Source organism: Epinephelus fuscoguttatus, linkage group LG13, assembly GCF_011397635.1.
Source record: "Epinephelus fuscoguttatus linkage group LG13, E.fuscoguttatus.final_Chr_v1".
Taxonomy (NCBI): domain Eukaryota; kingdom Metazoa; phylum Chordata; class Actinopteri; order Perciformes; family Serranidae; genus Epinephelus; species Epinephelus fuscoguttatus.
The window spans coordinates 33,490,517-33,514,773 of NC_064764.1; the positions used below are offsets into that span (position 1 = coordinate 33,490,517).

General features: G+C 40.2%; 1 protein-coding gene across 1 annotated transcript in view; it reads right to left on the minus strand.

The window, feature by feature from the left end:
• cntnap5a (contactin associated protein family member 5a) overlaps positions 1 to 24,257 on the minus strand; it is a 185,780-nt gene that overhangs the window by 54,282 nt on the left and 107,241 nt on the right. The window contains exons 11-13 of the mRNA XM_049595075.1: positions 22,135 to 22,241; positions 18,227 to 18,346; positions 9,624 to 9,824 (exon numbers count right to left, since the gene is read on the minus strand). Coding sequence (XP_049451032.1) covers positions 9,624 to 9,824; positions 18,227 to 18,346; positions 22,135 to 22,241 — 428 coding nt within the window. The remainder of the gene's footprint in view (positions 1 to 9,623; positions 9,825 to 18,226; positions 18,347 to 22,134; positions 22,242 to 24,257) is intronic.

Genomic DNA, 24,257 nt, shown 5'->3' on the forward strand with positions numbered 1-24,257 from the left:
CATGTTCACACACTGTATTCACACTTGAAGTGACACACACACACACACAATCTCATGTCACATGCAATACATACACACACACGTATGTACAAAGTTGGTTTCATCCATGTTGTTATTTTCATCCTGATTGCTTTATCAACTCGGCTGTTTATAACCCAGATTTAAAAGCAAACCAAATTAGCTTCGGCTCTGATGCATAGCTTATTTGTATGTGACGGTGTTTATCTGTATGGTCCCTGTTAAATAAAGAAAGAAACAAACAAATAAATAAATAAATACCACGTGCTTGCGGGCTGGAAGCTTATACAGAGACTTCTCCACAAACAGAGATAAACACATGACATTAAATATTATTGCAATTTAACCAAATTGCTTATTTTCTCTGTTGCATAAATGTATTTGTTTTGGTCGTCTGCTGACACGTTGTCTGTGTGTCAACGAGGCGAAGCCATACATTATAGGCGTAATTCATTACCTCCACTCTGAGGTTAAGTGGTCCAGCTTCAATCATCTGTCACACAACGTGACCCTGCATCGGAGATGAGGCCAGCGAGGAAGGAAAAGCCCATTAAGCCACGCGTCACCATACATAATCAAGTGTCACATGCTACGATGCTTTCGTCCTCCCCAGCATACATTATAGTTTATATGTATGGATACACATGTCATATTAGGCTGATGGAGCAATGAATGTCCCATCTGCATTAATTCACCCTCCATGTGAAACCCTGCTCCCGTGTAGATAACAACGGAAATCTTCTCCAAACAGGATCTGATGATGACTAACAGTCTGATGCCACAGTCTGACAGAAGTTAAATGTAAGCACTGGTGAAACACAGGCAGGACAGAAAATGATGTGGGCCAGAACAACACTGGCCAGAGAGCCAACATTTGCATTACAAAGGTTGCAAATAATACACTGTTTATTGTCTTTCCCCTACAGTAAATCCCTGTCGCTGCACTCACTGCATCCCCTCTCCTCCTGTTCTTCTGCTTGTTTTAAAACACGGCTCAGACACTGAACAGGTACACAAATAAGAAAAGACAACAATCGATACTTCCTGAAGGAGAGGTGAGGCTCACTCTCTGCCTTAAATTGGCTTGATATTGACAGGACTTGTTAACAGAGAGCAGAGCAAATTCTCTCCTTTACTGGATATTAAAGTTGGAGTGTGGACTTTTTGTCTCCCCCCTCTGGCAATCAGAGTAATTACACAAACACTGGTGACGTGCTTTTGACTTGTGCCTGAGGGTGAGCTCGCCTCATCTCTCAGCACCCAGGAGCGCTCTTTTCAAGTCTTTTTTTGACGTTTATTCTTCCTCTGAACACCAAGTTTCTTTTTTATCTCTAGTGTCTACTCCAGAAACTTCTCTTGGACTCCTCTTAGGATTTTCCGCCTTATGCTGTGTTCACATTACGAGGGACACAGCAACAGGCTACAAGTCATTTTTAACGGAAGCTTCACGAAGCTACAAACTGATGCCAGGTTCACACTGGATGTAGAAGCGCTGCTCCATGGAGCGCTGCCAGTTTGCTTTCGGTGCCCATGTTAACTGATGGAGCTGTTCACACTGGATGCTAGGGTTGGGTACCGAAACTCTGTACTTTTTGTACTTAGTACCGATTCACGTCGGTACTACCCAGTACCGATTCACTTAAAATGACTCGGTGCCAAATTTCGGTACCTGAGGTGGAGGCGCATGACTCGCACCTCAGACTCAGCAACAATGGCGACAAAAAAAATGTGCAGACAAAAGTTAATGTGCAGCACTGTTCCTAAATGTTATCAATATAATGTTGAAACTGAGAAATTTGGACTGTGGACCCGCACGACGCATAGTGTGTCCAAATTCACACCCGTTCTTGTCTGTGGATTTTCTCCGCGACCGTGCGTCACAGCGAGAAGCCATATCACGTGAAACGGCAGAACTGTAGCTTTCCAACAAGGCCAAGCACTTGTCGGTAATCCAATGTTTTCACAGAGAAAAACAATTGATAAAGTTACAATAAAATGATGTTTAACAGAGCTTTCATACAGCTTTGCACACACATTACTGTTGGATGGATTACTCGCGAACGCAGGCTTGCACAGAAATACCACGCATATCACATGAAAGTGCAGCAGCAGTGATACAAACACATCATGGTGCTGTCATCCCATCATGCTATAAATCCAGATCAATTGTCTACAAAATAAAAACCTGATGAATTTCTTTACAATCCATTATACAGATCTTGTAGTCAGTCACTTCATATAGTGAGGAATATCGTATCTTACCACGTCTTAGGCTTGCGTGTGTTTCTCCCTGTCTATCCACATTTGTAGTCCGGCTTTCAAGATGCAAATATCTCCATATTGTCCAGTTGTCACTCAATCAAACTTTGCTGCCTAATTATGCATGCATGACAGGGCCTTAGTCACTTGCCCCCACCAATGCCCAAAATGTCCCCCCAATATATAACTGAAACTGAAAAACAAATATTATCTTGGAGGACATCATTGCACTTGGTTGACTATTTTTCAAAGATCTTAGATGTAAATATTGCATGTTTCTTTCAGATAAAACACATTTTTGACTTGTGAATGAGTCAATGGAATTTCTTGCAATAATGAAAAAATACTGGCAATTATGTCCGCCTGGCTCAAACCACATGTTTTGGACAGCTGTGAAGTGACAGAATGTCCCAGCATCATGGTTCTTATATTGCCAGATTCCAGAGAGTGTCCCCTCTTCATATAGGGCAGAATGTCAACTTCCAACTTGCTATGCTGAGATACATGTAAAAATGTAAGAATTTAGGCACACAGATTTGTTTTTTTCATTGATATAAAAATTAATCTAAAATATAGGCGCATTGAAGGACATGGAATGATGGCAAATCTGGTTAGCCCAGATTGTCCTGAAAAAAAAAACAAGATATAGCATGTGTATGTAGCCTTTATAATGACTGTGATATGAGCTTAAAAGTAAAGGCAGTAAAAATACCCCAAAAAGGCCTAGGGCCCAAAGGGTTAAAAAGTACCGAAATAAGGTACCGTTTGGTACTGGTACCAAATTCCAGATACCAGTACCGGTACCGTATCAGTTCAATTAGTCTGCAGCGATAGTTACGGCATCTGGTCCATTTATTTACGCAAGTGGCGAGCGAATCTGGCAAGAAAATACACTGATAATGTCTTTTAAAAAATATAAAGAATAGATAACATATGATATAAATGATATGATTATTATATATGATAATAAAACCCGGCATGACGCCCGACACGTGTCACTGCGGATGGGCATGACGCACTACCAATCAAAATTTAACTGGCCCCATCTTTTTTCAGCACTCTAAAGATGCAGTGAGGCATTAACCAATCATATGTTTTTGTCCCTAGCTGCTGTACTGTGTTATTTACCTAATTAGCTGTCACTATGTTAGCTCTTTGTGAATTCTGGGGCACACAGGGATGCAATGGGGCAGCAAAATGTGATGTTAAAATGGGGCTCAGACATCGATTGAAAGCAGTGATATATTTTTGACTAAACAAATTTAGTTGATGTTGAGTCGAGGTGCTTTGTGGCAGGTAGCAGACACACACAAGCCTGTGATGATGTAACAACATTAACAAGCATTTGAGCAACATTTCAACAGCGACTCTGCGATAATGTAGCTGTTCATGCTGTTGCGTTGTTGCTCATAGTGTGAACACAGCAATAGCTTCCACCATACTCACAGCTGCTGCTCCATCACTGTTGTCTCTCTTTCCTTCCTGCCCCCTTCAGCTCTGGCTGGCTGATATAAAACGCACCACTACCAGTGTGCCAGTGCAGTTAAGTTGCCACAGACACAACACACCTTGAAATACAAAGAGCTCTCTCTGACATTGACAGGCTTAGGCTGAGTGTCCAAATATCATGTTTTTTTTCTGAGTGCCATCTTTTTAAAAAATTGCTCCCAATAAGGAGAGAACCCACAGAGAAGGTGCTGCTCTTTTTCAGAGCACTCTGGCATCTTTGTGTGGCCACTTCGAGTACCTCGAGTTGAAAATATCTGAACCGAGAGATGCTGGTGTTGTCACTGTCACCATGAATAATGCCAGCTTGTTTATAGCTGTGCTGTCAACCCCTGGTTAACGTAGCATTACGGTAGCTGCAGTGTGTAGGATTTTGTGGGGATATATGGGAAGAATGGAATATAATATGCATAACTACATTTTCTTTGGTGTATAATCACCTGAAAATAAGAATCACTGTGTTTTTGTTACCTTAGAATGAGCCGTTTATTTCTACATACACAGCGGGTCCTCTATCACAGAGTTTGTCATACTGTTTCTACATTAGCCCAGAACGAACGAACCAAACCATGGCTCCAGACAGGATTGGTTGGTTGCAATCTGCAATCTCACCACTAGATGACACTAACCCTTCACACTAGACCTTTAATGTCAACATATGGTTGTTGTAGAAACAAAGCCCATGTGCAGAGCTTAGCACTGGGATGAAGTGCTCCCCAGTGTCCTACCAGCGCATTTCTGCTGGAGAAAAACACTATATGCCACACAGCCTTAATCAGCATTGTGTGAACTCATCTGGAAAGGGCTTGAATGTAACAGATGTTCATTTATTTGTAAAAATCCCGCACTTCAGCTTTAATGAAAATCTAAATTTGTGCAACCACTTCCTAAAGCCCCTGCAAACAGCCCCTAGAGTCTGCAATGTTCATTACACCCACGATACAAAAGAGCTGAGAACAAATAGCAAGTGTGGTGCTGGAGGAATCCTCAGACAGGCTAACACCGAAATGGTATTGAAATTCTGGTTTTAAAAACCATCAGAACAAGAACTAGTTAAAATGAAATTGGTAATACATCAATCTCAAAATAACTAGGAGCGAATTTAGAGCGCTACAATTGCTTGCTTTAATTAAACAAAAATACAAGACACGCATCAACAGCTGCTGGTCAGACACACCACATCTCCAGCAAGAAAAACTGAAAACAGAAAAACTGTATCACATACTGGACAATGTAAGATTTGGCTCTCTTATTCTGTTGGTGCCTGCTGAATAAATAAACCACAACCGACACCAAGAAGAGAAGTCATAAAATTGCTGTTGTGAATGTTTGTTGCTTCACTCTCACGTTAAAAGCCTCACAGTTACCTCTAAACAAATTTAATTCACTCCGGGTTTTAAAAAGGGGAGGAAAAAATTAACAATGCAAATCAGACCACGGCTGAACACCACTACAAGGACATCAAATGACTGAACATCAATGTTTAAGCGAACAGTAGAGACTGACAGAGATGGCAAAGGGGACATGTAATACAGCTAATCCCCAAACCTTCCAGAACAAATGCCAGCATCAATAAACCCAGTAGGCTGCTTCAAACAGCTGCTGCTGTTGTTTTTTTCTCTGTAAATTAGCACGATAAGTGCAATTTTGTCTAATAATTAATTTGAATATGCTGTGAAGTATGTTTGATATCAAAAGAGAAATTGTTTGTGTCGACACGCTCGGCAAAGTGAAGAGAAAGGAGACATTTGACCTTCTTCCACAGGAGATTTCTGTGCTCCAACAACAAAGGCAACCATCAAAAAAATATCAGATTGTTTCTGAAAGTGTTCATGCAGCTATAAAATAGGCTGTTTCCTGTCTCTCTTTGATGTCTGCCGTGATAATGAACTTGTTTGTTTGCACATGCATGGTGCCCGGGGAATGGATGGGACTTCATGAATGTTTCATGATTTAAGAGCAAATGTTTGGGACACCATAGGTGCCAAAGCAGTTCGAGATGAATGCACACAAAAAGATTGGAGACCGCCTCTCTGGTTAGTGTGAAAATATAACAAGAAGAGCGAGAGCAGAAGGCAGGGTGTTGAAGGCGCAGCAGCTCCCAATGTGACAAAGCACAGACAGCCTGACTTTCAATTCACAATGTAACAACAAACATTTCCCTGATGCTGCGAAGTACACAACAGTCAAGACTTACAACTTCCACATTAAGGCCATCATCAGATTGACTTCAGCCTTAAAAAAGCAGCCCATTTATTCATTCAAACAGGGCCTGTCTGCCAGCGCAGTGGGGGTGCCAATGCAGAGGGCTCTGGCAGACAAATGAAGGGTTGGCCTGCAAAAAACTTTTGACAAAACACAGTGCGACATCATCTGGCAAGGCGCTGCACTGGCCAATGAAATACAAGCACTAAGCAGCAACCTCTGGGGCTGAAAAATTAAGCTTTTGTGCCAAACACTGCAGGTCCTCTAATGGCTACTTCAGCCCAACTCCAAAACTGAGTCAGTCCCCTTATACTCTCATGTTAAAATGCCCAACTTTACAGCAGAAAAAAACATGTTTAGAGCCTGATACAAAAACTGTTTTGGTCTCTGTAGGTAATGTCAACATTCAAGACAACTGTATGGGGGTGAATCTTTATATAACTCACCTGTTTAAATGTTATTAAGGCTTAAAGTTGCGTATAAATAGGGCGTGGACACTTTGAGTGAAAGGGTGAGTGACGTTCGACTTCAAAGCTGTTTCCACCAAACACTTGGTATGGTACCTTTGGAACCAAGAGACAAACTTCTCTACGACTCCAGCTACTGCAAGAGGCAGCAAAACATCCTTTCATTTTATAAAATTCTCCACAGTATGAACAGTGGTTACATGAGCCTCAAAACCAGCCACAACTCAGCCCTGAGCCTCTACTGACCAATCAGACTGCAGTGTTCACAGCTCCACCTTTTAGTACCAGATCTGTGTGCTAGGTACCCCAACAGAGGGGGGACCAAACATGGGGATGGTATGGAACAATTCCATTTGTACCATAGCTGTAGCTGTCGCCTTTGCAGTGTGTTTTTAGTTCATGAATGTTAACTGTAACGTTTTGGTCATCTATGAAAGTGTTACTAAAAAAAACCTCTTAGTAGTCAGTTGTTCAGTTTTTCTGTTAAGCACATCATGTCTTAATGATTTTAAGCCTGTGTTTTTGCTCATGAAAATAAGCATTAGCATAATGACAATTAGCAACAGCTATAAATGCACTGTGCAAACCAAGCTAACAGCAACTGTTAAGGTTAGCCCCACCCATTTGTCCAAACATGGTTCAGAAAATCCAAGATGGCATCAGCCAAAATGACTTGAGGCTTCAAAATGGGAGTACACAAACCGATGGGTGACATCACAGCGGCTACGTCCATTATTGTACACAGTCTATGTCAAGCACACATTCATGGTAGAACATCTTGTAACATGAACATCACATTTTAACTGAAGAGATCCTTCCTCATAGTATTATAAACCAATGTGAAGCATTCTGGCGTCTGAAAAGCCTCCAAGTGCAATTAATCTGTTACTCAAACTAGACTTCCTGGATCATATTTCATGTCTCACTGGTATCTCCAGCAACACGCCTCTTACTAATGCAGACCCTTGCATTTTTCAAATGCAGGGCTGTTTTCAGTCTGAGCCCCCACTAAGCTGGCTGCATCTGTAGATCTAAATCTGTCTCCAAAACCAAAAGGACAACAGCAAAATCTCTTTTCCCCTCTATAATACAATAGTGTGCACCACAACCAACATGTGGTCAAAGGTAGGACCGACAGCCCAGTTACTCGGCTGAGTCTCAGCTGTTTTAAGTGAAATAAAAAACACATTTTCAATTCCAGATCTAATCCTGTGTCCCTGTTTCAATTGTTCCGTTATATCTCGTAAATCTCTTTTACAAGATTGTCCTGGCCAAGACAGGCAGCAGCACATTCAAACAGAGCTGCAGATATACAACATATAACAGATAAAGACTAAAAAAATTGAGGCACACCAAGAAATCAGGTCAACATATTGGATCACACAGAGGCAAATATTTAGTGAAAACACCTAAAACCTGATGCACTTTCTTTCAATTCCTTCAATCTATTTCTGAAAACATTTAAAGAGATCAGCTCCCCGAGACCCAAATCAGTCTGCAGCAGATTCAAGGCTACAGGGGCAGCAAACGGTAAAGTCCTTTTTCCCATTTCAAGACAGACTTTGGGGACAGAGAGTAAGTCTTACAAATATGTCACAGAGCAGAGATGGCAGGTTCCAGCATTTCTCAGATGGATAAATTCACATAGATAAGAAGAAAGCAACATGTCTGTGATTATGTCTACAGATGGACAATGCACATCAGCCAACCCTAGCAGACAGGCAGCGATGGTGAGTGAGGGCCTTAAGATTTGCTCTGAACCTCAGTGCTCGATGGAATATACTATCAAAGAAGATGCGCATATCTATATATACATATATATATATTTTGTGCCATTTCCAAGCAGCAACCACTGGGGCTGAAAAACGAAGCCAACGCCAAAGTGCCAAAAAACGCAGTTCTTAGAATGGCCACATGAGGCTGGCTCAAAGAGCGAGTCAATCCCCATAGACCCCCATGTTAAAATACACAATTTTATGGCAGAAATAAATGTTTACAGCCTGGTATAAAAACAGTGTGGGTTTCTATAGCTAATTTCCTCTTCATGGCAACCGTATGGGGTGTAAATTTTTATATAACTCACTCGTTTAAATGTTATTAAGGATTAAAGTTGTGCATAATTAAAGAAGTGGTCACGCTGAGTGACATATGTGCGCCCAAACCCTAACTCTAACCCAGAGTATAGGCAGAGCCGTAACTGTTGCTATTGTCTTGTTCGCATTTAATTGTACTAAAAATCTTCTAAGGAGTTGCATGTTCAGTTTTTCTGGAAAGAACATTTTGTTTTATGGTTTTTGGTTCTGTCGCTAGCAAAAATTAGCATTAGAATTATCACAGTTAACCATAGCTGTAAATGCACCATGCTATCCTGGGGTCCATGGGTGACATCCATTGCTACTAGTGTTGTGACGATACTGGAATTTCTAATGTCAATATGACATTATAAATTGCTATTTAATACTGTTTTCGCTACGATACGATGCAATTGCGACATGATGCGATACGGTAGAAATTCACATTTAGGGTATATAATTTACTCTAAAACTTTTGGGTAAAAGATATGTAAATATATACAATGACGACTTTTCTTGGTTAGTGGCAGAGAACAGCAGAATGACCGTAATACACATTAAGATAGAAATACGCAGAGTATTGGAACCATTTCAAAGATTCAGAATTGATATGAATAAATAAATGAATACATCTGACAACCCTAATTACTACCATGACAACAATATTTGTTAGGTAAGGTAACCACATTCTCAGAGTACAGGTGTAGCAGTAGCATCACAACTTCAGTGTGTTTTCAGCTCATGAACGTCAGGCTAATTGAAATGTTTTGGTAACCCAAGAAATGACTGTTAGTTGTTCAGTTTTTCCGGTAAGTACATTTTGTTTTAATGGCTATAAACCTACTTTTCACTAGCAAAAAATAAGCATTAGAATTATCACAGTTAACAATGGCTGTAAATGCTCTGTGCTAACCAAGCTAGCAGCTAGGCACAGGATTTAGCACCACACTCTACTAAATACGGTCACTTCATTGGGTGCCATCACAGTGCCTATGTCCATGACACATTTTACAGTTTCTGTTGGCATAAAACAATTATTCAATCACAGCTCATAAATACTACAGCTCAGTGCAAGCAAGAGGGAAATCAAACTCACCTTTCGTATTAAACAGACGAGACTTCTTGCAGTTGTAAACCACTTCCTGTTGGCACTGCTCCGACCCTGATACGATGGCGCGGAGCTGCTCAGCTGAGGCGCTGTAGTTGAACTTCATGATGTGAGGTTTGTGAATAGAGGAGCCCTGGACTCTCACAGGAGCTGTGCTGTTGTGCGTCAACACTGTCCAAACCTTCTCCTCTGTAAGAAAAAAAAAAGGGTCATCTGTTAGCATCAAACCGACTGTAACAACTTCTTTAAATACATGTTAGACTGTTGGCATGATCTCACCATGCTCACCTTCTGACAATACATGTCAGTGTTAGCCTGAAACCACAGTTCACACCTTTGACTGTTTGAAGTGTGGTGATACTGTAACAATATGCTAACGTCCTCAGCCTGCCCTCTAAATATAAAACAGTCCGTTAGCACAAATCCACTGCACCAGCTACCTCTGAGAGCAAAAACATGTCAGTCTGTTAGCATTAGTGCTTCATCTGCACCATTTCCTCCACATACAAAAGCAGTTATTCTTAGCAGGTTTATATCCGAGAGCAAATGTCACAATCTATTTTGTCATGAAGAGGAAACATGATTTATGCAGCCCAGTCGCCAGAAGACAATTATGTCATTGTACGATTCTGCAAACCACAAATACATTATGTTAAATATGTATCATATCAATGTTGATAAGGTGACGTAGTATCCTCTTTTATTTGGTATGCATTTTTAATTTGTCCTAGCTATTGGGATCAGTGGACCCGATGGGTACAAAAAAACTTAACATTGTAAACCATAATTAAGTCCTCATGTCGACTGTTTGAGACCAACAAACAACATACCCAGTGTGTTTTAGCGAGTCATTGCCGTGTTTCCAGTGGCATTTTAGCCACCAAATGTGGATGTCTTTTAGCGTCACGACACTGTTTATCCACAAGGGATTGTGCCACAAAAGCAGCTTTTTTTACTGAGACGTCACTGTGTTTCCAGCTAGCATTGTGGTATTTTAAGCCGAACCATGATCTTTTTTCGGACCATATTTGCTAATAATAACGTACCAATGTAACCTATCTGTGGTTTTCAGGAATATAAAAGGCCAACATTTATGCTGGCAACTTGGTTGGATTTATGCTTTTGAGAATTCATTGTTACACTATGTAATTTTTCTTACTCAGAAAATGCGCCTTAAATTTGTGTATATCAATTTGGAATAGGACCATTATGCTTCTCTCTTTCATGACATAGCACACTTTTAAAAAATAAATATGTAAATTTAAAAATGTTTGCAAAATTTAATACAATATAATATATAAAATAATATACAATAATGCGTAAAATAAATACAAACTATAAAATAAATACAAATACAATAAATACAAAAATACTTTCAAGTAACAGAACATGGCAAAAATAGCACCACACTAAACAAGAACTGGAAGTAAAAACAGATTCAAAAACTTAGATTTTTACATTCATTCATTCATTCATTTTCCATAACCATTTATCCTGTTGAGGGTTGCGAGAGGCAGGGTTCACCCTGGACAGGTCACCAGACTATCACAGGGCTGACACATAGAGACAGACAACCATTCACACTCATATTCACACCTACGGACAATTTAGAGTTACCAATTAACCTGCATGTCTTTGGATTGTCGGAGGAAGCTGGAGTACCCAAGGAAAACCCACACTGACGCAGGGAAACATGCAAACTCCCCACCCTGTGTTCGAACCAGGAACCCTCTTGCTGTGGGGGGACAACGATAACTACTGCACTTCCATGCTGCCCTAGATTTGTACATATTTGTATAGTTTCCCCTGATTTCTATTGTATATCTTTCTATTTTATATCATGTCTCTTGACTTTGCACTGTTAATTGTTATGCACCAAATCCCTCGATGTGGAAACTAAAACTGTTTTTCACTCTGAAATTTCCTAAATAGGCAAGTCTGAAACATGAAATTAATGAACTGCTAAAAATAAATACCATGGTGTTACAGGGGCATTTTGATTTGTGTGTCATATTTTACTGTACATGTCAGAACTGTGGCCAAGTTCATTAGTGAGTCAGTGATTCTGTGTTGCTGGTGGAAACATCAATGTTTACTGGTGACATTTCAAAAATCGCTGCAATTTTTCATCACTGCAATCCTAATGAACGCTCATGTTTCCAAACCACAATTTGATGACCTTCTGCGAACCTTAAAAATCCTGAAAATAAATCTTAAAGTTCCACAAGACAATCTTATCACAGCTTTCTGCTGATGGTCTTTATGTGCTGCTTACAGTGTGAGACACTTGAGACGAAGGGAGTCCAGAGTTTGTACAGTAGAGTCAGACGAGGACTCATCTTATTTTCATCCCCGCTCCATTTTCATTATACAGACTTCATGTTTGCTCTGCCTTGGAGAAAATCCCTCTCCACTTTGTGATTATTCACATCAGGTTGTCAGGCTTAGAGCTATTTACATTTCTAATAGATTCCTTAATTGAGGTCAAGTAGAGGCATTTCTGCTGCCCAACAATTCAGCTTTGTGCGGGGAGGACTGAAAACACATAATGCCAGGACCAGACAGCGGAGAGGTGGCAGCGCTCCTCTCTGTAACGTCACCGGTACATTAACCTTGCAAAGGACAAAGCAGCTGAGAAAGTTGTGACAGCCGGGTGATGAATACTGTCTCCACAGTGTCAAAACTTCACTGCAAGTGTTTTGTCCTACATGTCACGAGGGCCGTGGATCGGGTTGTGTCCGGCTCCCTGTCTGTCAAATGTCACATCTCAGGTGATTGTTCCGGTGATATGGAGCACATTGTGTTCCTGCCATCAAAAGACCACGCTATCGGTCTGATAGGGAGAGACAATGGAAGGTGTAACAGTTATTTTATACTGCAGATAATCAAGGGTCAAATGGGTATGGATGTCTGTACATGTTTTGTAATGATTTTATTCACACCTAAATTACTTGACTCTTCTTTCAGCAAGAGATCAACTGTATTTGCTTGGGCTGCACAAAAATATCAGGACACAAGTGTGTAATTTACAAAATATATTTTACCCATTCTTGATGAGTGGCATAAATTATGTCCTACCAAAAACCCCTTAAAATTCTAACTTATCAACACACTGATTCTGGTTTGTGAAACATTATTTTTAAAGGATTTATTTAAATTAAATAAATAATACTTGTAGAATATTTTTATTTGCTTTCTTTTTTTAATCTTCTAAACTTGTCCAGTGCCAGAAAACACCCTTGTTCCAGATGAGAATTCACAACTTCAAATGATTAAAATGTGTTTTAAAAGCCTTCAAACCCTAAAACTAACAGTGTGTACTGTTAACATCTGTGTAAATTTGTATTGCTATAATCATCTTTGTTTTTAAATATATTTTTTATTAAAATGTTGGCTCTTATAGGTGTCTCTTGGGGTTTTGTCAGCTCCTCTCTTCTCTTCTAAAAGAACATTTTATCAGGTATAAAAGGAGTTAGCTGTATAAGGACTCCTATCTCACTTCCTGGTTTCCAAAAAGGTACTTGTAATACTTTCTATTATTTGGTAAAGTCATTAAATAATATTGCTATCAGGTGTTTCTCAACCATAAAATGTCAACTTTGTCAACATTGCCCTTTTAAATCCAAAGTAATTAAGAATTACGGTTTAAAAGTAAGTATTTTGACGAGCATTAAGAGATGTTTCAGCAACTTTGAGAAAATTAAATGGCTACTCACTTTGACTGCTGTGTAATTAATAAATATATAACTTTTTTGTCAACACCGTAGGACATCAGCTCCACCAGATGTTACCTCTGACATCCATTATGTCTGCCATTCAAGAAAAAATGAAAGCACTGGGAGGTTTGCCCACTACAAGGTTTAATAGTTAAGATTTTAAATATATTTTCCAAGCCTAATTAAGTGAAAGTCAAAAGCCCCCAAAAAAGGGTTTTGTCCCAGTTCTCAAGAATGAGTGATTTCAAAAAGCAGGAGGAACTGCATTCAGACACTGCCCGCTCACAAACAGGAAACACTGCACCTAATAGGAGCAGGCAGAAACAAAGCCAGCCGCTCTCCTCTCCTGCTCTCATTCAAATCAATTCAAACAGCCAGACGCTCAGCAGAAATGTTAGCAATGTCCAAACACCCGAAATTACAGCAGACAAATAAATAAAACATCTCCAGTGTTGTTTAATATTGCAATTTTTCCACCTATGGGGTACGCCAATATATTGGTGGATGTGGATATTCACCGTCACCAGGAGATCAGTGTTAATAGTTTTGGTGAAATCCTGACGATTGCATCACAAATAATGAGTTTCTCTCTCTCTCTCACACACACACACACACACACACACACATATACACACACACAAAAAATCCAAATGTACTGGGCAGAGTGCTGTGAAATTCATTGGGAAATGACACTTTTCTTTAGCACCACCCTCAGTTTAAAATATGGTCCTGCCCAAAAAAAAATCTCATAATTTAATGGCGGACTGCCATGAAATTTACTGAGCAGATTAGTGCTCCCAAGGGGATCAACCCTTTTGACTTTAATGACCCAATACTCTAATGTAAATTACAGCCTCTAGAGGCCACTGGTGGGGCTTTAGACTTGTAAGCTTGTTAAATTGTGACACTTTTTAATCTGAGTAGCCATAAATTGTGCACAGTTGATTTTAGTCAAACCTGAAAAGCCCAGGATGGTTCTTGTGGTGAACTGAACCCAGGGGTGCTTGCATTATTTGTCGAGGGCACTATGGTAACTTGTTTTTCTTTTTAATGAAAGAGGTACTATTTCAAGAAAATTAATAATTTTCTGATTTTTTTTCTTTGCAACTTGTGGGACATCTCCTACCAAGTTGCTAACTGCCTTTTTTCCCTATGTTTTGAAAGAAAACACACAAATGCGCTCAGGGTTTTAAAGGTTTGAATACTTGCAAAAGGCGTCTGACAACAGCACAAGAAAAGTGATGTCACTCCAGGTTTCAAAGTGTTGATAAAACTAGAATGTCTGTGCAGTAGTAAGATACAATAATTTTGAAATTTATGCTGTGTGACCACAGAAGACAGAGATATAGGACGCTTTTGCTCAAGGGGGAAAAAAACCTACAACTACCAGAATGCACTGCACCACACCAGACCAAAAAACAATCCCGCTGGTAGGTGATGTAATGTAACAATTACAATCTGTTACAGTGAAACAGTAAGCTAGAACATGTTTTTTAAAGGTTTGATGTCAGTAATAGGCAACTCAGTAACACAATTTTGGTTTATATTTGATGAGCGCAGTTTACAGTTTGATCTCAGTTTTTCAGCCTCTGTTTTCACTGTGCAGGAAACAGTATAGCAGCCACTTCCTGTTCCCGAACTCTCATTATTACAGCTAAACACAACACTAAAATATGTTTCTAAAAGTACTGTAAGTGAGAAATAGGCGATGCAGCAACATAATCTTGATATATATTCAATTAGTACTGCCTAGTTTTACCATGTGATTGGATTTCAGTCTGAGTTTGAGAGACAGAGGGGTGGGTCTGCCTCTTGATCTGCTTCTATACTTTTTGTGTTCATGGTGGCAGCTGGTGATACAAAAATATGGAAATACGTCCTGTAGTTTGAGCAACAACCCAAGAGCCAGTGAAACCGGGAGGCGAGAAGGGAGGAGATGAAGGGAAGTTTACCACAGTTCATTTGCACAAACTACCTACATTTTTGTCGGCAAAGTATCCCTTTAAAGGCAGGATAAGGCAGGATGTTGTGTAAACATACTGATATGTCATGCTTTAGCTGTAAGCTCCTCGTCTCTTTTTTAAGTGTAGCCAGTGTGATGTCACACACAATGACTCTGCAGCATGATAGCAGTGGCTGGTACAGGGAAGAACAGCACAGCCAGAGCTTCAGATAATTGCTCTTATGAGAACTGATGAAACACCCAAATTGCTTCAGTGTTAACTGAAGTGTTAATGAAAAAGAGTTTAACTAAGCTATCAGGCTAAAGCTGATGAAGGATGGTTGTGCATTGTAAATGATTTAAGCAGATTTGTAACACGTGTGTCATGTGAAAGACGTCTGCCGTGGGAGGACTGGCACTAAATAACTGGATGGATTAAGTGATGACAGATTGTACATTATATAGAAAATTGATGTATCTAATTGTGAAGTAATTAATTAATGTGTAATGACTGATGCAGTTTTATTTTTATATATATTTCTGTTACCAGCGAAGAGAGGCTGTATAAGCCCTGTTTCCACCAAACACTTTCGATATGGTACCTCTGGAACCAACAGTAACCCTTCAGACATGGTACCTAGACCCTAGTGTTTCCACCACAAACAGTCCTCTTAAATGTGGGCGGGGTTGTTATCACTCACTGCTCCGTCCAGCACTCACTGTATTTCCTCCTTTATCAGTCTGCACCTCGTTTATTGTCCACAGAACGAGGCTGCACGCCGACACTTTCAGAACAAAATAAAACAGGCTGCAGTGAGAGTCTCTCTCCATGGGATATTTGAAAATAGCGAGTTTGTGCATTTAGTCCTTCTCAGGCAAGCTCAGGGGTTTAGTGTTGCTGGAGCCCACAGGAATGACGCCCTGTGATGCTTTTTTTTTTTCTCCGAGTGAGGATTAGAATTTATGCAGCTCACATAATTCAGTGGAAATTAACATACAAAACGCTTGAAGATCCACTCATTAGAATAAAAAGAATAGAAAGCCTTTATTGTCATTGCACAAGAACAAAAGGATGCTACATATACAACGAAATTGCGGGGGATTGGAATATAAGAGCGGCGAGACTCGTCTGTAAATGTCTGCTTCATGTAGAAGCCAATGTCCAGTAACTCCTGGTGACTGTAGAGGTGGTTTATATAGGCATGGACATACGAAAAACACAAAAATAACACCAGATTCGAAGAGCCTCAGGAGGCTGCGTCCGTGCGTGCCGCCATCTTGTTAGTCACTAAAAATGTATGTCACCCAAGAGAGACAACAAAACTAAAGCACTGGTCAAAGTTGTTACAGTGAAATTTAAGGTTTGCTGATTGATCCAAGTCACCCACTCATGCATTGAGTAACATCACAAGTAAACGTTCCACCTTAAAAGTTACCAGCAGTCAGCCCAGTGAATGAAGTTACTATTTCTCAGACTCCAGCTGCTGTGAGAGGCAGCAACACATCCTTTCATTTTATAGTTACAGTTTACTAATAAACCTCTCCACAGTATGAACAGTGGTTACATGAGCCTCAAAACCAGACACAACTCAGCCCTGAGCAGAGTGACCGTCCTCTACTGACCAATCAGACTGCAGTGTTCACAGCTCCACCTTTTAGTACCAGATCTGTGTGCTAGGTACCCCAACAGAGGGGGGACCAAACATGGGGACGGTACAGAACGGTTCCATTGGTACCATCCACAACTTTTCACAGCGAAAACAGAAAAACTGCGCACTGAACTAAACTATACTGTACTGCTTGGTGGAAACAGGGCTTTATATACTGTTGTCTTTGTGCTGGAGAAAGTGTACTGCTGTCTTATGTTCATTAAAAAGGGCTATGTTGTTAGAAAACGTTGTCAGGTATAACAGCGTGGTGTCCTGAACGTCATTTACAAGCAGGCTACATCAGAAAATAAGATTTTAGGACCCAATAACAGATTAAATGACAATTTAAAGGTGCTTCACATCTGAAGTCCAGCTCGTCTTCACACTGGCTTTTCAACAAACGAACCAGGAAGCGTAAACATCAGCACCCATCATGGGGAAACCAAACTCAGGGGACAAACAGCAGAGCAGGCAGCACTTTAATGCCTCCAACTATAAGCACCATTGGTATTATTAGACTGCAAATTGACTGCATGTCATGAAAATGACAGGATGGAAAGAGGCGTCTTGTAAAGAAATACTCACTTTCAATGATATGGACCTAATGAACCGGCAGAGTACAGGGAGTAGCACAGACGCACACATGCTGATAGACATAAGTGTTACCATGGTTACCAAAAGATTTACATAAATACTGTACTGTGCTTATATAGAGTGATTATAAGCTTGCCTCCTGAACAGTTTACAATCAGCGGGGTGGATTTAAGAGTACTTCAGCTTTTTAAATCATCATGCTGATTATAAACTACTATTAAACTGCATGTGAAATAGTATAAAAAATATACTATGGTTAGTCTGTATGCTTTCACACTACAGTGAAACTACTACCACACCACAGTCAGACTGGAAGTCGATCCACAGCCCTGGGTCGTGCAGTCCACATCAGGGTTCGACTGACAACTTTCACAGCAGCCCAAACAGGGTTGGTTTTACAAAAGGTGAGAAAGCACCCTGAGATTCCTCCTGATGTGCTGCAGATTAACCACATGGACATTTACAAAAGATACTGTCTCCCCACAGATATGTTAAAACTCTCAGGGACTGCCCTGAGTGGCCTTAATGATTTCTCCCTGGATCGTAAACTGTCAGATAGCTGTGTTGGTATGGATCGATGCAGTGCGATCTCTCTAAGTGAGTGGACTCTTTACACTGAGCTTTCTGCCAGTCCTCAGTGGAACTCAAAAAGGGTAAAAGGTGACAACGTGTGAATTACAATGATCTTACCTGTCATGTTGCAGTATACCTGTGCGGGCCCCAGGGGACCACTCCCATCTGGATCAATGGAGTAGAAGCCCGAGGAGCTGCCAATCAGCTTGTAGGCCTCACAAGATGACTCGTAGATGGCTGGAAGAAGCAGAGCGGGGACAGGAATCAGTAATTCCTCCAAGAATCAGCCCACGTACCGACAGCTCTCCCCTGCTGAGTCATCTGACTGCAGAATCTATTATTATTTACGAGCTGTTTAGAGGTTATTGTTTCCATACTTAAAAAAGCGCTTGTGTCTGTTCTATCTATATTGGCATTCTTTGCTTTAATACAGATTATGGCACAGCAGCCACCCCTATATGGATACTACAACTAGTGTAGAGATTGTTTCACCTTCTCCATGCACCTTGGAAGTAGATGAGGTCGTGCTGGAAATCCCTCTGCTTATACATACAGACTACTGAAGGCCTTGAACACAATGTATTCCACTGAGTCAAAATAGGGTCAAACATATTGTAGCTGCTTGTGACTGTATTCGAATGTGTGAAAAAATAGTGTATGGATACAAATATGTGTGTGGAAAAAACTATCTCAACAAATAGATTTAATGCTGAGAAGATTTATAATTTACACGAAAGTTTACAGTTACAAAAAAGGTTTGTGGTTACACATCTATCTGTTTATGGTTTAAAAAAAGTTCACGCAGAACTCAATTACATGCGTGACTATAACTCTTAACTACAAGTACAAAAAATTGTCCTTGCTTCCTCATATTGCAGCCAATGGGGATGCTCAGATTAACATATCATTATATTATCCAATCACAGAGCAACGGGAGTGAGCTTTCTTTGCTGTGAGTCTGTGCCTGCAACCAAACATGCTTAGAAAACGGCTAGCGATGCAGGCCCCCAGGAACACCGCTTAGCCTTGCAGACAATAATCCCAGTGGCCACTCGTGGTATTGCAGCAAAAACATCCCCTATGGCCAAAAGCATTTTCCCCACAGGCCACCATTATAAAAGACACAAGTGTAAAATTATGATATCTTTCTATTCTTAATTTTTGATCCACGGAGGTTTCATATTTGTAAAGCTTCCCTCAAGCCCAGATAAATGATTTAAATACCTGTGATGTCATCACAATATACAGTCTGAGAGCTGAGCGGTAACTCGTGGGCGGGGCCAGCAGGAGAAACACTACTGCGCATAGTTAGTGAGCCGCGGAAGTAAACCCGGAAGCTAGAGACTTCTTTTGCATATGCACCAGGCGAGCAACTCTGCTGAAATTAATCCGCGCCATTTTACGGCATCTAGCTATTATTAAAATCTATGTAGCGATGTGGGAGGAAGCAAGCTAAGTTTAATCAGCCAGTTGTAACTTAGCTACGCTACATGGATCTTGCATTGGTTGCAGGGCTGTAGTCAACATAAGAAAATCTTGGTCGACTAAAGTCGCACATAATCTTCAACTCACCACGTCGTGGGGAAAAAAAAAATCTGCACGTTATTTTTACTTCTGTAGTGGTGTGTCTGTGTCACTCTGCAGTTACACCTCCAAAACACTAGTCGGCGGTGGAGGACTGTGTTAAGTGCTGTAAAGTTTAGTTCTAATCAAACTTTAGTTATATAGTTGATTCAAAACACACATTAAACACACATTAAACATGGCTTAATAGAGACAATTTCAAACACAAGTACGCAAATTGGCTTCACTATAAAGCACTATAAATTGCTGACAAACACCCCCACATATACTACATGCTAACATTACTAGCACAAGTCTATGGCACTTTACACTACAACAGCAACATTTAACAAAGGTAACAGCACATAATTTGGCTCCATTACAACTCACAAAATTCACCGACAAGACAATTGTCTTATACTAAACACGTTTTCCAAACAAATACAACATGCTAATGTTATTAGCGCCAGCCTATGACATTTTACATGGCATACATTAGCTTAGCAACGAGCAGAGATTTCCTCTGCTCATATGAAGCCAGGATAAATCACACACAAGACTTAAAATGCTATTTTAGTGGAGGCTTTACTGTCTTCACAATTTATTGTTTCTTATCTGTGAAATACAAGTGAATACAAGCTTTGTTTCCACTGAGGGAAATGGTGTCAGTATACAGAAACAGACAGGGGGTCTGCGTCACCGCGATGCTGAGCGTGAGGGTAGGCGAGTTCAACATTCTGTCCACAACAGGGGTGTTTGGAAAACACCCCCATTTTCACAGGTAACTTAGCCTGTCCCCGCCGCAGGAAATAATGGATTAATCCTGGAAAGCTGTTGATGTAGCACTTTTCTTTTTGCTTTGGCGATTATTCGACTAATGAGAATTTGGTCGTACGAGAGCATAGCGACCAATAATCAACTAGTCGACCAGGAGACTACAGTCCTAATTGGTTGCCTTGTATTGTTATCTGATAAAGTCATTTGCAAACCGGTGGTGGAAGTCTGGATGAAGCCTGTGCAAACCCCTCAAGGTAGTGTGCAACTGTGACTTTCTTGGCATGCAAAATTATCTTATAAATTGACAAATGTCACACGTGTAATTCAAGGCACAATTCAAAATTATTTGTCTCTGGCCACTGAGTACTGAACATATCTTCATGGAAACAGGATTTCATGGGTGGCACCAGCAACACTGCTGCCTTATTGCTGTGTGGAGCTCGTTAATTCCAGTATTATAAGTAGCCTATGACGGGTGAAAAAGGTTAAATCAGAGTTGTTTGTCATCATCACATAACCCCGTTTGGCTGCTAAATACTTGAATAAACAAGAGAACCGTTAGATTTACGTGTAATTGTTTGCATTTAAAAAAAAAAAAAAGTCACAATTTTAACACACAAGCCGTACAAAAAGGCTTTTAGGATGAGGACCAACTGATGTGTTTGAGGAATTCATCCATATCTCAGATAACGAGTTTGGCTTGAGTTGCTGTAAACTTGCCCAAACTGAATAAAGAGAAGGACAGAGCTGCTAACGTAAGCTCCACACTGTGATACAGCAGCATCCAGGAGCAGCTTCCAAACTGTGGGGAGATACTACACTGTGGATGTGCTGCTGCATTTTATTTTGTATGTAACTCCACAATGAAATCCTACTTAGCTCTGAAAGTAATATAGGTTGTTAGCTAATAAGCTATGCTAACGTTTGGAGCTTACAAGAGAGCAGAGAAATACACAGTTTAATCCATTTGTTGCACTTTTACGCTCATGTCATCTGATTTTAGAAGGCTACATAAGACACCAAACTCCACGCAGAGTATCTCTCTTCACTCTTTTTGGTTTCAAATACTCAGGTTTCAGATATGTTTGAGCTATAGAAGGTAAATATTGATTTAGTGTGTTTTTGGAGCGAGTTGATGACTGTTTAGTTGGGAAAAAAAACAGGTGGGCCTATTTCTAATTCAGCAGATGCTCTTATCTGTCATGTTCCCTTCGACATGTAAAGAAAACTGTGTTGTGCCTGCATATAAACAAGAAATCAGGATTCTGGGGCAGGGGAATTTCACACGTAGTTTCCAACAGCCGTCTCAACAGCGAATATCAAGGTGATGTTGCAGAGCGTCAAAAGATGACACCCGTAAGAAAAAACTCCTACATGTAGAGTCAATCCAAAGTCAGCCATAAGCTATTTAAGGATATAGTAAAAAAAAAAACACACATTCTCAGAAATTTGAAAGTGAGAATAACAGCAATGATTGTAAGGTCACGTCATGTTGAAGCGGGACCAGGTTTTGCTTTGCTTCTCAGTTGCACAAATCGAAGAAAGCCGTGAGCAAGACAGGTAAAGATGTGTGTGCTGAATCAAATGACACAGCTCAGTGGACCTAAAATATATGAGGGGGTGCAGAGGGCGTAATAGCAGGTTTGAGACTAGGTGAAGAAATGAAAGTGCGAAGAACTGCTCACAGTTGTGACAGGTTGCTCCGGAGTATCCTGTTCCCGAGCAGTCGCAGGTGAAAGAGCTCCACGTCTGAGAGCAGCGGCCTCCGTGTTCACACAGGTTAGGAAGGCATCTGAGGAAAGAAAAGAAGTTTTTACACAAGGGTTTAATATCAGGGGATGACTTTCATGACTTTCTTGGTTAATGACTTAAATTCTTTTTTCAGCAGATATTAAAAAAGAAACAATATGAATGCTTGTTCTTTCTAACTAGCTTTGGTGAAGCACAAACCTCCCACACAGTGTCTTTTAGACTTGCAATAATCACAACTTTATGAGTTCCAATTAATTTGTGATTATTGCAAGTGTAGACAGGGTAACTGAACCAAACCAAATTTATGACTGATTTTTGGACAAACTATCTTTTTGTTTTCGCTGTTTTTGTTTTGTTTTATGTAGGAATATTATTAGAGTGAGTAATGACACATTTACTGCATTCTGCCAACATGTAAGTGCAAGCATCAAGTAAAAAGACAGTGTTATGTTCAGCGGTAGATTGAAATATTTGTAACATTAAAGAAAATTAAAGGATAGATAAATGAAATTAGATAAAAGTTTGAGGCAGTTGAGACTTCACAAATAAACATTACGACTATTTCATCACTTTTAATTGTACAGTATTTATAAACTGTAATTTTAAGACTCTTTAAGGATCTGCAGGCACCCTGAGTGCTGAAGACAGCGTGTGGGTGTTCTTTGTTCTATCACAGTCGGCTCATGGTCGTCTCCTACACACCTGTTGAACCACAGTCATGGAGAAGTTTTACATTTTGATAACTGGCAGCAGTAGAAGAAGTACTGAGCAGCAATCATTGATGCATCACAAACCACATTTTTTGCTTAGACATTTTTCTAGTGATATCCTCCAATAGTTGAGGTAAATGCTCTCCAGAAAAGAAAATATTTGTATCATCAGCAAACGATACCACTTTCAAAACACTTTGATATTTTGCATATGTCATTAATATAAAGGATAAACAACTTAGGGCCCAGCACTGACCCCTGGGGGATGCCACAAGTAAGGTCCAGACACAATGAAGAAAACTCTCCCAACTTCACACACTGTTGTCTTTTATTTAAATACCTTTTAACTCAATTAAGCACTAACCCCCGATGCCATATCATTCCAGTTTATTGATATATATGTCATGTATATGGACCATGTGGGAAGTTAATTTGAAAGGACAGACACAGGAAGTGTCCACACTCAGCAGTCAGACAGGAGTCACATTACAAACCAATCACGGCCGACATATCTTTCCCTTCTTCTGTAAATATTCAGTCTGATAAATACAGAAAAGTTGATCATGTTAGTGCTACCCAGAGCTTTACATCTGTCCCACAGACGATAGGCCTACACACTTATAAACTGCTCCTGGAATAAGATCAGCTCTGCACTCAGGATGCTAAGCAACCTCAAACGCAACCTGCCGGCGCACTCTTGAAAGCTGGCATAGAAAAGGCACAAGAGTATAGCCCAACGTCCGACCTTGTGTTTAGGCAGTTAAAGACAGAGCATGTGTACAGCCCCTATTTTCCAGGGCTGGTACCTGCGGTTATTCCACAGGCTAGTTAATAACATGTCGGGCAGGAAATCCAAAGTGTGGGATCATTTTGAGAAGGTGAAGGACGAACCCAAGGTGATATGTAAACTCATCTTCATTGGTCGACTACAAACATGACGTATCATCTGAAACATGGAAGTAGCTACATGCCCATTAGCCCACAGCGTCATTAACAGGCGGCTCGCTCAGTGTGTGACGTGCACTTGTAGATAAAATATAGGCCTATATTAATGAAGGTTCATTAGTACGGTTTTGTATTTCTCTGTAATGTAGCACAGTGTTAACAATGTTACTGATACTATTCTTTCTCACACCTTCAACTCAAACCACCAAAATATATCATTTAATCATTACATTAATATCGTAAACATGCGGGAAACTAGTCGACTAATGGCCCAAAATGATGACTATTGGTCGACTAGGGAAATTCTTAGTCCGGACCAGTCCGGGCAGCCCTACTTCCCACCCTAACTAATGTCAAATAAAGGTAGTTAAGTAAAAAGTAAAATACTGGCCTCCAAAATG